Source organism: Salmo trutta, chromosome 22 (assembly GCF_901001165.1).
Source record: "Salmo trutta chromosome 22, fSalTru1.1, whole genome shotgun sequence".
NCBI classification, from domain to species: domain Eukaryota; kingdom Metazoa; phylum Chordata; class Actinopteri; order Salmoniformes; family Salmonidae; genus Salmo; species Salmo trutta.
This window is the reverse complement of record NC_042978.1, coordinates 45882095-45900247: the sequence shown is the minus strand read 5'-3', so window position 1 is coordinate 45900247 and position 18153 is coordinate 45882095. Positions and strand designations below refer to the sequence as shown.

Sequence of the window (18153 nt, the reverse complement as noted above, 5' to 3'; positions counted from 1 at the left end):
TCCATTTTGTTGCTCCCAGCCTATAGACAGAAACTAAACAGGAAACGCCTGTGCTCAGGTCTGTTCAACGCTGGTCCGTTCAACGCTGGTCCGACCAATCTGATTCCATGCTTCAAGATTGGTTCGATCACGTGGAGTGGGATATGTTCCAAATAGCGTCGAACAACAACATTGATGTATACGCTGATTCGGTGAGCGAGTTTATTAGCAAGTGCATCGGTGATGTTGTACCCACGGCGACAATTAAAACCTTCCCCAACCAGAAACCGTGGATTGATGGCAGCAATCGCGGAAAACTGAAAGCGCGAACCACTGCTTTTAATCAGGGCAAGGCGACCGGAAACATGAAAGAATACAAACAGTGTAGCTATTTCCTCCTCAAGGCAATCAAACAAGCAAAGCGTCAGTATAGAGACAAAGTAGAGTCGCAATTTAACGGCTCAGACACGAGAGGTATGTGGCAGGGTCTACAGTCAATCACGGACTACAAAAAGAAAACCAGCCCTGTCGCGGACCCCGATGTCTTCCTCCCAGACAAACTAAACAGCTTCTTTGCTCGCTTTGAGGACAATACAGTGCCACCGACACAGCCCGCTACTAAAACCTGCAGACTCTCCTTCACCGCAGCCAACGTGAGTAAAACATTTAAACGTGTTAACCCTCGCAAGGCTGTAGGCCCAGACGGCATCCCTAGCCGCGTCCTCAGAGCATGCGCAGACCAGCTGGCTGGTGTGTTTACGGACATATTCAATCAATCCCTATCCCAGTCTACTGTTCCCACATGCTTCAAGAGGGCCACCATTGTTCCTGTTCCCAAGAAAGCTAAGGTAACGGAGCAAAACAACTATCGCCCCGTAGCATTCACTTCCGTCATCATGAAGTGCTTTGAGAGACTAGTCAAGGATCATATCTCCTCCACCCTACCTGACACCCTAGACCCACTCCAATTTGCTTACCGCCCAAATAGGTCCGCAGACGACGCAATCGCAACCACACTGCCCTAACCCATCTGGACAAGAGGAATACCTATGTAAGAATGCTGTTCATCGACTACAGCTCAGCATTTAACACCATAGTACCCTCCAAACTCGTCATTAAGCTCGAGACCCTGGGTCTCAACCCCGCCTTATGCAGGACTGTCCTGGACTTTCTGACGGGCCGCCCCCAGGTGGTGAGGGTAGGAAACATCTCCACCCCGCTGATCCTCAACACTGGGGCCCCACAAGGGTGCGTTCTCAGCCCACGCCTCCAACTCAATCATCAAGTTTGCAAACGACACTACAGTGATAGGCTTGATTACCAACAACGACGAGACGGCCTACAGGGAGGAGGTGAGGGCCCTCAGAGTGTGGTGTCAAGAAAATAACCTCACACTCAACGTCAATCAAAACAAAGGAGCTGATTGTGGACTTCAGGAAACAGCAGAGGGAGCAGCCCCCTATCCACATCGACGGGACAGTAGTGGGGAAGGTGGGAAAGTTTTGAGTTCCTCAGCGTACACATCACAGACAAACTGAAATCGTCCACACAACATAAATCCAAACACAACCAAAACAAACTGCAAATGCATCCAACACATTTGTAGAGTCACATAGTTGATGTAATCATTGCGTGCTAAGAATATGGGACCAAATACTACAATTTTGACTAAATTTAATACACTATGAGTGAATTTGTCCAAATACTTGACACCTTAAAATTGGGGGACTAGATACATAAAGTGCTTTCATTTCTAAACTGTAAAACAGATATGTATGAAAATACCCTCAAATAAAAAGTGCCCTATAAAACATTTGATCTCAAATCAAAAATACTGGAGTTTTTTTTAGAATAAGGCTGTAATGTAACAAAATGTGGAAAAAGTCAAGAGGTCTAAATGGTAGAGGTCCTTGACAATCTTCTTGGTTTCTCTGTGACACCAAGTGCTGTAGATGTCCTGGAGGGCAGCCATTGTTTTAGCTTCATTGTTCAAAGAAATACGTAAAAGGGATTGTATCTGCTTTTACAAACCAAAATCCTCTGCTGTTCATACTGTATACTCTTTGTGGTGGTCTGTTGACCTGTTGGTTAACTTTGTCAGGGCGTTCACAGTTCACCGCCCCCTGGAGTATTGTGGACTAGGTTCCATAAATATATGTCAATTGTAATGCATTTTTAGTCGTGTCAGACCCCAGTAAGACCAGCTGTCAATGGGGAATCATATCAAAACACATACTCCCTTTGTATCGCTCTCTGTGTCTCTGTCTGTCTCTCTTTCTCTCCCTCTTCCCTCTGTCACTTTCTTTCTTACTCTCTGTCCCCCCCCCCCCCCCCCCCCCCCCCCCCACTCTCTGAATCCCTAAGGGATTTTTCATAGTTTTTTCGGACAGAATGCTTTCCGGCCCTGAGGGATTGGTCAGGGCTCAAGACCCTCACCCTTCTCTCTTCCTGTGGCGCCTGTTCCACTCGGCCCCTCGCCCTAAAATGGAGCTGGTTGCGTCATCAGCCTCAGACTCTCAGGAGGTGGAGGGTTCAGTTAAAACCCATACACACTAGGGAAACCATTCAGTTTCCTTCCTGGATTACAGCTGTGGACAGACCCCAGACCTTCCTCTCTCTCTCTCTCTCTCTCTCCATTCTTACCCTCCATTCCTCTCTTCACAGATCCTCTAACCCGCTCTCTGCATTTTTACACTCCTCTCTCCACTCGCTGGTCTCCTTGGTGATCCCCGCTCCACTCCTCCTCTCCTCTTCATTCCTCGTCCTCCTCGTCCTCCTGTGTGGTAGGGGCGATGTGCTCTACGGGTTTTGTGCGGTCGCTGGGCTTTGCCCTCCTTCCCCTGGCGGTGTGCTGTATTGTGGCCAACGTTCTGCTGTTCTTCCCTGGAGGAGAGATCCAATACGTGCAACAGGAGAACCTGTCCAGGGGGGTCTGGTTCATGATGGGCATCGGAGGGGGAGGCGCGTTGGTGAGTAGCTACAGTATATATCATCCTGTTACTACACCGGCTACAGTATATATCATCCTGTTGTTACTACACCGGCTACAGTATATATCATCCTGTTACTACACCGGCTACAGTATATATCATCCTGTTGTTACTACACCGGCTACAGTATATATCATCCTGTTGTTACTACACCGGCTACAGTATATATCATCCTGTTGTTACTACACCGGCTACAGTATATATCATCCTGTTGTTACTACACCGGCTACAGTATATATCATCCTGTTACTACACCGGCTCCAGTATATATCATCCTGTTACTACACCGGCTACAGTATATATCATCCTGTTGTTACTACACCGGCTACAGTATATATCATCCTGTTACTACACCGGCTACAGTATATATCATCCTGTTACTACACCGGCTACAGTATATATCATCCTGTTGTTACTACACCGGCTACAGTATATATCATCCTGTTGTTACTACACCGGCTACAGTATATATCTTCCTGTTGTTACTACACCGGCTACAGTATATATCATCCTGTTACTACACCGGCTACAGTATATATCATCCTGTTACTACACCGGCTACAGTATATATCATCCTGTTACTACACCGGCTACAGTATATATCATCCTGTTGTTACTACACCGGCTACAGTATATATCATCCTGTTACTACACCGGCTACAGTATATATCATCCTGTTGTTACTACACCGGCTACAGTATATATCATCCTGTTGTTACTACGCCGGCTACAGTATATATCATCCTGTTGTTACTACACCGGCTACAGTATATATCATCCTGTTGTTACTACACCGGCTCCAGTATATATCATCCTGTTGTTACTACACCGGCTACAGTATATATCATCCTGTTGTTACTACACCGGCTCCAGTATATATCATCCTGTTACTACACCGGCTACAGTATATATCATCCTGTTACTACACCGGCTACAGTATATATCATCCTGTTACTACACCGGCTACAGTATATATAATCCTGTTGTTACTACACCGGCTACAGTATATATCATCCTGTTGTTACTACACCGGCTACAGTATATATCATCCTGTTGTTACTACACCGGCTACAGTATATATCACCCTGTTGTTACTACACCGGCTACAGTATATATCATCCTGTTGTTACTACGCCGGCTACAGTATATATCATCCTGTTGTTACTACGCCGGCTACAGTATATATCATCCTGTTGTTACTACGCCGGCTACAGTATATATCATCCTGTTGTTACTACACCGGCTACAGTATATATCATCCTGTTGTTACTACACCGGCTACAGTATATATCATCCTGTTACTACACCGGCTCCAGTATATATCATCCTGTTGTTACTACACCGGCTACAGTATATATCACCCTGTTGTTACTACACCGGCTACAGTATATATCATCCTGTTGTTACTACGCCGGCTAGAGTATATATCATCCTGTTGTTACTACGCCGGCTACAGTATATATCATCCTGTTGTTACTACGCCGGCTACAGTATATATCATCCTGTTGTTACTACACCGGCTACAGTATATATCATCCTGTTGTTACTACACCGGCTACAGTATATATCATCCTGTTACTACACCGGCTCCAGTATATATCATCCTGTTACTACACCGGCTACAGTATATTACATCCTGTTGTTACTACACCGGCTACAGTATATATCATCCTGTTACTACACCGGCTACAGTATATATCATCCTGTTGTTACTACACCGGCTACAGTATATATCATCCTGTTGTTACTACACCGGCTACAGTATATATCATCCTGTTGTTACTACACCGGCTACAGTATATATCACCCTGTTGTTACTACACCGGCTACAGTATATATCATCCTGTTGTTACTACGCCGGCTACAGTATATATCATCCTGTTGTTACTACGCCGGCTACAGTATATATCATCCTGTTGTTACTACGCCGGCTACAGTATATATCATCCTGTTGTTACTACACCGGCTACAGTATATATCATCCTGTTGTTACTACACCGGCTACAGTATATATCATCCTGTTACTACACCGGCTCCAGTATATATCATCCTGTTACTACACCGGCTACAGTATATTACATCCTGTTGTTACTACACCGGCTACAGTATATATCATCCTGTTACTACACCGGCTACAGTATATATCATCCTGTTACTACACCGGCTACAGTATATATCATCCTGTTGTTACTACACCGGCTACAGTATATATCATCCTGTTGTTACTACACCGGCTACATTATATATCTTCCTGTTGTTACTACACCGGCTACAGTATATATCATCCTGTTACTACACCGGCTACAGTATATATCATCCTGTTACTACACCGGCTACAGTATATATCATCCTGTTACTACACCGGCTACAGTATATATCATCCTGTTGTTACTACACCGGCTACAGTATATATCATCCTGTTACTACACCGGCTACAGTATATATCATCCTGTTGTTACTACACCGGCTACAGTATATATCATCCTGTTGTTACTACGCCGGCTACAGTATATATCATCCTGTTGTTACTACACCGGCTACAGTATATTACATCCTGTTGTTACTACACCGGCTCCAGTATATTTCATCCTGTTGTTACTACACCGGCTACAGTATATATCATCCTGTTGTTACTACACCGGCTCCAGTATATATCATCCTGTTACTACACCGGCTACAGTATATATCATCCTGTTACTACACCGGCTACAGTATATATCATCCTGTTACTACACCGGCTACAGTATATATCATCCTGTTGTTACTACATCGGCTACAGTATATATCATCCTGTTGTTACTACACCGGCTACAGTATATATCATCCTGTTGTTACTACGCCGGCTACAGTATATATCATCCTGTTGTTACTACACCGGCTACAGTATATATCATCCTGTTGTAACTACATCGGCTACAGTATATATCATCCTGTTACTACACCGGCTACAGTATATATCATCCTGTTGTTACTACACCGGCTACAGTATATATCATCCTGTTACTACACCGGCTACAGTATATATCATCCTGTTGTTACTACACCGGCTACAGTATATATCATCCTGTTGTTACTACGCCGGCTACAGTATATATCATCCTGTTGTTACTACACCGGCTACAGTATATTACATCCTGTTGTTACTACACCGGCTCCAGTATATATCATCCTGTTGTTACTACACCGGCTACAGTATATATCATCCTGTTGTTACTACACCGGCTACAGTATATATCACCCTGTTGTTACTACACCGGCTACAGTATAAAGCATCCTGTTGTTACTACGCCGGCTACAGTATACATCATCCTGTTGTTACTACGCCGGCTACAGTATATATCATCCTGTTGTTACTACGCCGGCTACAGTATATATCATCCTGTTGTTACTACACCGGCTACAGTATATATCATCCTGTTGTTACTACACCGGCTACAGTATATATCATCCTGTTACTACACCGGCTCCAGTATATATCATCCTGTTACTACACCGGCTACAGTATATATCATCCTGTTGTTACTACACCGGCTACAGTATATATCATCCTGTTACTACACCGGCTACAGTATATATCATCCTGTTGTTACTACACCGGCTACAGTATATATCATCCTGTTGTTACTACGCCGGCTACAGTATATATCATCCTGTTGTTACTACACCGGCTACAGTATATTACATCCTGTTGTTACTACACCGGCTCCAGTATATTTCATCCTGTTGTTACTACACCGGCTACAGTATATATCATCCTGTTGTTACTACACCGGCTCCAGTATATATCATCCTGTTACTACACCGGCTACAGTATATATCATCCTGTTACTACACCGGCTACAGTATATATCATCCTGTTACTACACCGGCTACAGTATATATCATCCTGTTGTTACTACATCGGCTACAGTATATATCATCCTGTTGTTACTACACCGGCTACAGTATATATCATCCTGTTGTTACTACGCCGGCTACAGTATATATCATCCTGTTGTTACTACACCGGCTACAGTATATATCATCCTGTTGTAACTACATCGGCTACAGTATATATCATCCTGTTACTACACCGGCTACAGTATATATCATCCTGTTGTTACTACACCGGCTACAGTATATATCATCCTGTTACTACACCGGCTACAGTATATATCATCCTGTTACTACACCGGCTCCAGTATATATCATCCTGTTGTTACTACACCGGCTACAGTATATATCATCCTGTTGTTACTACACCGGCTCCAGTATATATCATCCTGTTGTTACTACACCGGCTCCAGTATATATCATCCTGTTGTTACTACACCGGCTACAGTATATATCATCCTGTTACTACACCGGCTACAGTATATAACATCGTGTTGTTACTACACCGGCTCCAGTATATATCATCCTGTTGTTACTACACCGGCTCCAGTATATATCATCCTGTTGTTACTACACCGGCTCCAGTATATATCATCCTGTTACTACACCGGCTCCAGTATATATCATCCTGTTGTTACTACACCGGCTCCAGTATATATCATCCTGTTGTTACTACACCGGCTCCAGTATATATCATCCTGTTGTTACTACACCGGCTCCAGTATATATCATCCTGTTGTTACTACACCGGCTCCAGTATATATCATCCTGTTGTTACTACACCGGCTCCAGTATATATCATCCTGTTGTTACTACACCGCTCCAGTATATATCATCCTGTTGTTACTACACCGGCTCCAGTATATATCATCCTGTTGTTACTACACCGGCTCCAGTATATATCATCCTGTTGTTACTACACCGGCTCCAGTATATATCATCCTGTTGTTACTACACCGGCTACAGTATATATCATCCTGTTGTTACTACACCGGCTCCAGTATATATCATCCTGTTGTTACTACACCGGCTCCAGTATATATCATCCTGTTGTTACTACACCGGCTCCAGTATATATCATCCTGTTGTTACTACACCGGCTCCAGTATATATCATCCTGTTGTTACTACACCGGCTCCAGTATATATCATCCTGTTGTTACTACACCGGCTCCAGTATATATCATCCTGTTGTTACTACACCGGCTACAGGTCAGGTTAACAAGCGGTTCAGGGAGCAAAAGGTAGAATAAAAGATGAAGATAATTAAGAGAAATTTAGGGAACAGTTTCATATGAAACAGGTGCTAATCTGACACAGGTGCTAATCTGACACAGTTAATAATCTGACAGGCGCTACTCTGACACAGGTGCTAATCTGACACAGTTAATAATCTGACAGGCGCTACTCTGACACAGGTGCTAATCTGACAGGTGCTACTCTGACACAGGTATTAATCTGACACAGGTGCTAATCTGACACAGGTGCTAATCTGACACAGGTGCTAATCTGACACAGGTATTAATCTGACACAGGTATTAATCTGACACAGGTGCTAATCTGACACAGGTATTAATCTGACACAGGTGCTAATCTGACACAGGTGCTAATCTGATTTTAGTAAATCCATGTGTGTAAGGAATTGATCTTTTGCTGTTTTTTGTAAGAGTGGGGTTGAGGCTACATGGCTGTATCCTGGATGTTTTGACCTTCGACCTTCCCTCAGCTGTTTTCCTAACTGTGGAGATACAATAGGACACAAAGGGAAATGGTTGTCAGCTCCTCCTCCAACACACCCTAGGAGTTTTATTTTACCAGACACCTACAGTAGAGTGGGGAAATAGCCACCTTTTTATGAACCTGTTCTATGGACCATCTTTTTTTGTTGTTGTTGTGATTAGCGATAGTTTTACAGTACAGTTCAGTACAATACAGTGCTACAACAACAGAGCTCTTGAGGATACTGTCTATAGATGATGGATTGATGCACTGAAATATCATACCACGGCAGAACCTGAGATTTTCCCCTGTTGTGTGTCTCTGTAGATGTTCTTGCCTGCTGTCGTGTTCATCAGCCTGGGGAAGTGTACAGGCTGCTGTTGGAATGAACGCTTCGTGGTGAGTACTGATGCTTTGGTTACGTCTCGTCATTAGGGCCTTGTGTTTTGTGAGATCATGTGACATGCCTGGATTTTAAACTTTATTTCAAGCTTTTTCATCAAACTGTCCACCACTTTTTTTGGCTTTGATCCTATTAATATAATCACTGATATTACAATGGTAAATTTTAACACTTGTGCTAAGCTAATGCAAAAACTAGGTAGGCTATGCTTAGCTAATTAAACATAGGGCCATTGTAACACTATTAGCGGGTACACTAATGATATGAGGAGGAGGCTTCACCATCAGGGAGTACAAAGCATCTGGGCCGGGAAGAGGAGCAGAACCTTATCTGTGTATAAAATGTTTTGCATTTCTCCTCACACACCCACACACTCCTCTCATGGGGATTGTTATGCAGCTGTTCTGGGTGTAACAGGCAGGCCTGAACACTATCTCTCTCTCTCTGTGTGTGTGTGTGTGTGTGTTTGTGTGTGTGTGTGTGTGTGTGTGTGTGTGTAAGAGAGATTATATATATACACTACCGTTCAAAGGTCACTTAGACATTTCTGTGTTTTCCATGAAAATATACATGAAAAGAATTGCAAAATGAATAGAAAATATAGTCAAGACGTTGGCAAGGTCATAAATAATGATTTTTAATTGAAATAATAATTGGGTCCTTCAAACTTTGCAACAATTACAGCCTTGCAGACCTTTGGCATTCTAGTTGTCAATTTGTTGAGGTAATCTGAAGAGATTTAACCCCATGCTTCCTGAAGCACCTCCCACAGTTGGATTGGCTTGATGGGCACTTCTTACGTACCATACGGTCAAGCTGCTCCCACAACAGCTCAATAGGGTTGAGATCCGGTGACTGTGCTGGCCACTCCATTATAGACAGAATACCAGCTGACTGCTTCTTCCCTAAATAGTTCTTGCATAGTTTGGAGCTGTGCTTTGGGTCATTGTCCTGTTGTAGGAGGAAATTGGCTCTAATTAAGCGCTGTCCAGAGGGTATGGCATGGCGTTGCAAAATGGAGTGATAGCCTTCCTTCTTCAAGATCCCTTTTACCCTGTACAAACTTTACCACCACCAAAGCACCCCCAGACCATCACATTGCCTCCACCATGCTTGACAGATGGCGTCAAACACTACTCCAGCATCTTTTCGGCGTCTCACGAATGTTCTTCTTTGTGATCCGAACACCTCAAACGTAGATTCGTCTGTCCATAACACTTTTTTCCAATCTTCCTCTGTCCAGTCTGTGTTCTTTTGCCCATCTTAATCTTTTCTTTTTATTGGCTAGTCTGAGATATGGCTTTTTCTTTGCAACTCTGCCTAGAAGGCCAGCATCCCGGGGTCGCCTCTTCACTGCTGACATTGAGACTGGTGTTTTGCGGGTACTATTTAATGAAGCTGCCAGTTGAGGACTTGTGATGCGTCTGTTTCTCAAACTAGACACTCTAATGTACTTGTCCTCTTGCTCAGTTGTGCACCGGGGCCTCCCACTCCTCTTTCTATTCTGGTTAGAGCCAGTTTGCGCTGTTCTTTGAATGGAGTAATACACAACGTTGCACTACAGTTTCTTAGCAATTTCTCACATGGAATAGCCTTCATTTCTCAGAAAAAGAATAGACTGATGAGTTTCAGAAGAAAGTTCTTTGTTTCTGGCCATTTTGAGCCTGTAATCGAACCCACAAATGCTGATGCTCCAGATACACAACTAGTCTAAAGAAGGCCAGTTTTATTACTAACCTTCACAACAGTTTTCAGCTGTGCTAACATAATTGCAAAAGGATTTTCTAATGATCAATTAGCCTTTTAAAATGAACTTGTATTAGCTAACACAACATGCCATTAGAACACAGGAGTGATGGTTGCTGATAATGGGCCTCTGTACGCCTATGTAGATATTCCATAAAAAATCATCTGTTTCCAGCTACAATAGTCATTTACAACATTAACAATGTCTACACAGTATTTCTGATCAATTTGATGTTATTTTAACGGACAAAAAAATGTGCTTTTCTTTCAAATACAAGGACATTTCTAAGTGACCCCAAAGTTTTGAACGGTAGTGTGTGTGTGTATATACAGTATATATATATATATATATATATGTATGTGTATTATATATGTGTATTATAGATGTGTATTACAGATGGTTATTATACATGTGTATTATAGATGTGTGTATATATATGAGTATTATATAAGTGTATTATATGTGTGTATTACAGGTATGTGTGTATTATACATGTGTATTATATACGTGATTATAAAAGTGTATTATCGATGTGTATTATATATGTGTATTATATATGTGTATTATATGTGTGTATTATGTGTGTGTGTGTATTATAGATGTGTATTATAGATGGGTGTGTATTATTTATGTGTATTATAGTTGTGTATTATGGATGTGTATTGCAGATGTGTATTATATGTGTGTATTGGAGATTTGTATTATATATGTGTATTATAGATGCTTATTATATACATATGTGTGTGTGTGCATTATATATATGTGTATTACATATGTGTATTATAGATGTGTATTATATGTGTGTATGTATTATAGATGTGTATTATATATGCATGTATTATATATGTGTATTATAGATGTATATTATATGTGTGTATTATATATGTGTATTATTTATATATGTATATTATAGATGTATGTATTACATATGTGTATTATAGATGCGTATTATATATGTGTATTGCAGATGTGTATTTTATATGTGTATTATGGATGTGTATTATATATAAATATGTGTGTGTGTGTGTGTTATAGACCTGCATTGCTTGGTGTTTGGGGTTTTAGGCTGGGTTTCTGTACAGCACTTTGCGATATCAGCTGATGTAAGAAGGGCTATATAAATACATTTGATTTGATGTGTATTATATATATATATATATATATATATATATATATATGTGTGTGTGTGTGTGTATTGTAGATTTGTATTATATATGTGTATTATAGATGTGTGTGTGTGTATTATAGATGTGTGTGTGTGTGTATTCCAGATGTGTGGATCAGTCACGGCAGCGTTAGTTGGGTTGGCCGGGTCAGGGTACTGTTTTGTCATCTCTGCCATGGCCATGTTGGAGGGACCTCAGTGTGTCACCGCTCTGGGATGGTCCTATCCCTTCGCCAACGAGGGAGGAAGGTTAGTTCCACCCTTGATTCAAAGGAAATGCTAATATATAACAATATATAATAATATATAATAATTTATTCTGGAAATATTCTAGCTATTAAAGCTTTGTTTAGTTTCTGAATTAGAAACAAATGTCTGTGTTTTTCTGTTGTGTGTGGATCGTATCCCCAACCTGACAAGGTAAAAATCTGTTGTTCTGCTCCTGAACAAGGCAGTTAACCCACTGTTCCATGAGCGCTGAAGACGTGGCTGTTGATTAAGGCATCCCTCCTCACCTCTCTGATTCAGAGGGGTTGGGTTAAATGCGGAAGACACATTTCAGTTGAATAAATTCAATTCAATAAATTGGTATACTTTTTTATTTATCACAATTTTCTTTAACCAATTTTGGTCCTTAATGCAGGGTCAACAGACAAGTTCCTTATTTTCTCCCCCTACCACTTGCCTCTTCCATTTTTGCGGTAATGCTGCAATTAGTTGGTTATAATTTTGGATAGAGCAGATATTTCCATATATATAGCTGCATGTGTGACATAACTCCACCAGTCCTATTTATTATATCCATCCCCCCCAAATATAATGTTTTAAAAAACATTTTATTTAACTAGGCAAGTCAGTTAACAACAAATTCTTATTTACAATGACAGCCTACCAGGGAACAGTGGGTTAACTGCCTTGTTCAGGGGCAGAACTACAGATTTTTAACTTGTCAGCTCGGGGATTCGCTCCAGCAACCTTTCGGTTACTAGTCCAACGCTCTAACCACTAGGCTACCTGCCGCCCCACAATCAATTAGTATATTAATCAATCAATTAGTATATTCGAGTTTAACCATAACATTTGTTGTAATATTTGTTCGTTTTTTTATGGTGGATTAAAATGCAATTGCAACCAACTTTCTATGGCTTGTTTTAAAAATAGCAATATTTTTGGAGATTATTTAATTTTCAAATAACTGAAAGTGAGAGATTGTAATCTGAATAAATGGGAAAATGCCATTCTTGAACAGGAATGAGCCATTCTTAATCTGTTAGAGAACCAGTTGGGATTTAAGCGTATGTTTTGTATGACTGAAGCCTTTAGTTAGAGGTCTAATAATATAAATATGAAATCATTTCTGCCCTCCGAATTCAAATTCATTATATAAATAGGCATGTTTAATTTTGTCTGGCTTACCATTCCAAATAAAATGGAATAAAAACATCACTTTAGTAAATACTATCCACACAAAAAAGCACTCTAGTAAATACTACAATATTATCCGCGAAAAAACGGTATTTCATTTACATATAGCCTGTCCATTCACCTCCCACATATCGTAATGTGTGGCAACCATAAGTGAAAAACCTACATGCCAAGTATAGATCATATATTGTGTCCCTACAGGTTGTAGAAAAGAACAGAAGTTCTGAACTCTCTGTTCAGATCCCAGTCCTAACTCCCTACAGGTGGTAGAAAATGTGCTCTTTTAGTATTTCTCCAGTACGTTTCCTGAAGGACAAAGACTTCTATTTCAAATATAATAAAACACAAACACTATAGTAAATACTACAGTAACGTCTGCAAAAACACTACAGCAAATACAACATTATACTACAATCCGCAAAAAAAATAATGAATTACTATAGTTTATACTACAGTTTTCTTTTACTACAGTATTTATACTATAGTTAACTTTAAATACTACAGTATACTACAGTAACTACTACAGTATTCATTGTAGTGTCTCTACAGACTTTAGTCCACAAAAACACAACAGTAAATGCTACAGTAAAGTCTGCAAAAACACAACAGTAAATGCTACTGTAAAGTCTGCAAAAACACTACAGTAAATGCTACAGTAAAGTCTGCAAAAACACTACAGTCAATGCTACTGTAAAGTCTGCAAAAACACTACAGTCAATGCTACTGTAAAGTCTGCAAAAACACTACAGTAAATGCTACTGTAAAGTCTGCAAAAACACTACAGTAAATAGTATAGTATTATACTACCATATTATACTATAGCATTTTTTCATGTGGGTATTGTCTTTTCTTTTTGCAAAAAAAAGTAGTGTATAGTGCCAATAGTTAGCTACAATTCTACATGGCAGAAAAGTATTTAACTACTGAAAACACTACGCAGGTTTAAATGTAGTTTGGTGGTCCCGTGTGGCTCAGTTGGTAGAGCATGGTGTTTGCCATGGGTTGTGGGTTCGATTCCCACGGGGGACCAGTACGGGAAAAAAAAATGGATGAAATGTATGCATTCACTACTGTAAGTTGCTCTGGATAACAGCTTCTGCTAGATGACTAAAATGTAAATGTAGTTTAACTACCAGCAAGCTACTACAAAATGGAGTTAAATGTTTAACTACATGTAGTTTACTACTCCAACACTGGTTCAGAGTTATGAAATAACAGCCTGTTCTTAACACCTCACAACTTCTAAACTTAATATACACAATACTACCCAATACTACCCAATACTACAGAATATATACACAAAACTACAATATACACAATACTACAGAATATATACACAAAACTACAACTTTCTCCGTGTGTTTGTCTACAGGTACCTGTTTGAGCAGGAGACGTGGTCTAAGTGTATAACTCCTGTCAGCATCGTGGAGTGGAACGTGACTCTGCTGTCCATCCTGCTGGGTCTCAGTGGGTTGGAGTTTATCATCTGTTTCCTACAGGTCATCAATGGACTGGTGACAGCTGTCTGCAGACCCTGCTGCTACAAACAGGACTATACCCTCAACGCCTGATAAAAACACACACACACACACACACACACACACACACACACACACACACACACACACACACACACACACACACACACACACACACACACACACACACACACACACATAACATAACACAACACAGGCATACCCATGAAATGACACATAAAACAGGAGAGTGTACATTACCAGCAGGGGGAACATTGCTTCCTAGACACTCATTATTATCTCCTTATTGGTTTCTAATCAGGAAGTGTGAATCAGGAAGTGTGATTTTTCAAGCGAATGCTGCCTCATCTCTGTATGAGGGAGAGATACCTGTCTGAATGTTCAGTTAATTTATAGTATTCATTACAAAGCACTGTATTATAAACACACCGTTTGTATTATATAGACTGCAACAATAGTCTGTATTTTTTATATTATGTCTTAACACACTGGGCACAGATGTCAGTTCAACGTCTAGTTTTGATTTACATTTGGTTGAGTTGTCAACTAAGGCGAATTTTACATGAAATCAACAAAAAGTCATAATGGGTCATAATTAAAAAACACTATTTAAAAAAAACAGCAATTTATTTTTTTTGTCTTTTTTTTTTTTTTATCGGGTGTTTCTCTGTCAAACAGTTTTGTTATATTTCAGTCTTCTGTGATGTATCTAAAGTGTAGTATTGGGTTGCAAACTCAAAATGTAATACATTTTAACTCTATATCTGACATGGTACAGGTGTCTTCTTTTGTTAAGCCTATAACCATGTGTGTGAGGCGTATACTTTTGTTTCAAAGTAGATTTGTTTAAGACTACCCAGAAACACCAACCTTGTGACCTTGATTTAGCTCACTGCAGTAAAATGTTTTAAGTTTGGTGGATAAAAATATTTTTTGCAAATCCAATCAGTTTTCCACGTTGATTAAACGTCATCACATGGATGTATGAGAGTTTTGTCTTTTGTATTAATGTTTTCATTTTAAGTGTATTGTAAATGATTGTCTCACAGATTCTAGATGTTAAAATAAGTCAATTTTATATATTTAGTGCATTTGTAATATTTTTATAACATTTGTGCTGTCTTAATTAAATAAATAAGTATTTTCCATTTCAATTGTTCTGATTATTCCTATTTTGTTTTATAGTAAACATGCTATATTTGTCAAAGTTGTATACTTTGATACCTATTTGAGTAAGTATTTACCATTGGACAGCTATAAAAGTCATAGGTGTAATCCCAAATCGACCCCTAAATGCTACACTCAATTTCTAATCAATATGCTGAGACTTCCACCTAGCCTATCAGAAGGAAAGGTGGAGCTGTTACAATATGCTAACCTTGTCAAATCCTCTCATATCTCGACAAGTGCATAGGGCATAGTGTTTAGAGGTCGATTTGGTACAGGGCCATACTGTCACATCATTCCATAGACTTCCATAGTTCTGATGTTATACTCCCACTATCTGGCTCAAATGTAGAACTACAATATTTTAACACCACTTGGAATACGCTGGGCTACAACCATTGGTCAAGAGCAAAAAGTAGATTTGGTTATTGTCATTGACCAGTTAGATTGGGCCGGACCCATTTTAGTCTGGGGAAGAGTCATTGACTAATTGGGATTTTTTGTTGTTGCATGACCTTAGATTACTGAGAGGTCATTGTTGTCTCCTCACGTCACTGGTTGACCCTCAGTAGCCTATGGTGAGGACATGCTGGAGTTCCCGTAGGGGAGAGTGGGGTAAGTTGAGCCAAAAGTGGTAAGCAAGTTAGGTCCAGAAAACTAATTTTCACCAAGTCAAATAAATGTATTGTGTTAGAGGTTTCATGATTCTTGTATCCAAACCAAAGTAGATCATTTTAAGATTGTTCTATACATCAGTTGGGGTCTCTATAACCTTCAATATGAGGTCCTAAACCTAGCATGAAAGTGCATCCTTGTTCCTGTGTTGGCAAATATAGTCAAATCGTTTGTCTTGGGGTAAGCTGAGCCAATGGTTAAGCCAATGGCAAGTTAAGCAAATTGAAGTGTTTTCTTCCCAGGCATAACGCAAATCATTATTGCTGTGATATGCAGTAACCACAGGGCCTATGTTAAAAGTGTTTAAAAAGTACATAGTGTTTGTTAGGTGTTAAGCCTGTGTTAAAAGATGCTTCAAATGATAAAAAGACAAAACAGCTATTGTGATTGTGTTGAATTGTGTTTGGGAAATAAAAATAGACATGTTTTAAAAAGGAAGTGGTAAAATAGAATTTAGTACAGAAATTTATAGGCGGCTTAACTCACCCTGTCCTCTGGCGCAACTTACCTCATACCCGGGGGAGCTGTGCTAAGAGTCAAGCTATGTTAAAACAACTATTTCCAGGGATACCCAACATCTTAAAATATATGTAGATATCTTTGTTAGAAAGAATACTACATTTCCCTTGACTATTCCTGTAAACCATGTTGATTTTCGCTCCGAGTTAGGAAACCACAGCGTCATGCTCTGTGTTCTTTTGGGTCTTATGTAAATAGTGTCTGTTTACCAGGGATTGACTGAAGCAACTCATTGTCCTACGATGTGATTGGCCATTGTTGTCAGAAATAAAGCTCTCTTTGTGGATTTGGTAGACAAAGTAACAATGGGTATAATTATGTACACAGTGGCCAGTGTTTGTGTGTGTTTGTGGTGTAACTTTACTATCCTTTTGGGTTCCAAAAGTCCTCACAGGGATAGTAAAATAAAAACAAACAAAAAAATGAGGACAAAAGGAAAAAATAATAATTTAGGCTCAGGGGTTAAGGTTTAGGGTTAGAATTAGTATTAGGGATTCAGTTTAGGGTTAGGGGTTTGGGGTTCAGGTTCGGTTAGGGAAAATAGGATTTTGAATGAGAATACGTTTATTTGGTCCCCACTTGAAGAGTAAAACCAATGTGTGTGTGTGTATGTGTTTGTAGCAGTCAGATAGACATAAAGTACTACATACCATTTGGGGAAAATAAGTGATGGCCTTCTCCAGGTCAAAGGTCAGAGGTCTGGAGATTCTGCATCTGTGTGTGTTTGTGTGAGGTCACATTGCCTGTTTGTGATTGGCTGTGTGGACCCATCACCCCAGTATCTATAAAAGGTTGTGAGTTCTGTACAAAAGTCATCTGCCTGCCTGGAGCCAAAATGGAGAGTTCTACAGCGAGCCTGCTCCTTCTACTGGGGTGCTTCGCCACTGGGTTCTGTATCACACGGGAATATTTTATCGGGATTCAGGAGATCCAGTGGGATTATGCTCCCGCTGGGAAAAACATCATCCTCAACAAACTGCTGAAGGAAGATGA

At 40.2% G+C, this 18153-nt stretch overlaps 2 protein-coding genes across 2 annotated transcripts in view; both read left to right on the top strand.

The window, feature by feature from the left end:
* The first annotated feature begins 2530 nt into the window (after positions 1 to 2530).
* On the top strand, positions 2531 to 15953 carry tm4sf18 (transmembrane 4 L six family member 18). The gene is made up of 4 exons (XM_029708168.1): positions 2531 to 2948; positions 8888 to 8959; positions 11982 to 12124; positions 14673 to 15953. The coding sequence occupies exons 1-4, from the start codon at positions 2772 to 2774 to the stop codon at positions 14869 to 14871; spliced, it is 591 nt and encodes a 196-aa protein (XP_029564028.1). The 5' UTR covers positions 2531 to 2771; the 3' UTR covers positions 14872 to 15953.
* Positions 15954 to 16526: 573 nt separating this feature from the next.
* The window catches only part of cp (ceruloplasmin), a 28021-nt gene continuing 26394 nt past the window's right edge, over positions 16527 to 18153 (top strand). Inside the window, exons 1-2 of the mRNA XM_029708162.1 lie at positions 16527 to 16581; positions 17940 to 18153. Coding sequence (XP_029564022.1) covers positions 16542 to 16581; positions 17940 to 18153 — 254 coding nt within the window. The 5' untranslated portion in view covers positions 16527 to 16541. The remainder of the gene's footprint in view (positions 16582 to 17939) is intronic.

Bases quoted from the DNA above. Each gene is read 5' to 3' on its own strand.
- tm4sf18 (XM_029708168.1), top strand. From the start codon at position 2,772: ATGTGCTCTACGGGTTTTGTGCGGTCGCTGGGCTTTGCCCTCCTTCCC. The intron at 2,949-8,887 runs GTGAGTAGCTAC...GTGTCTCTGTAG, and splicing joins TCGGAGGGGGAGGCGCGTTG to ATGTTCTTGCCTGCTGTCGT. The intron at 12,125-14,672 runs GTTAGTTCCACC...GTTTGTCTACAG, and splicing joins TTCGCCAACGAGGGAGGAAG to GTACCTGTTTGAGCAGGAGA.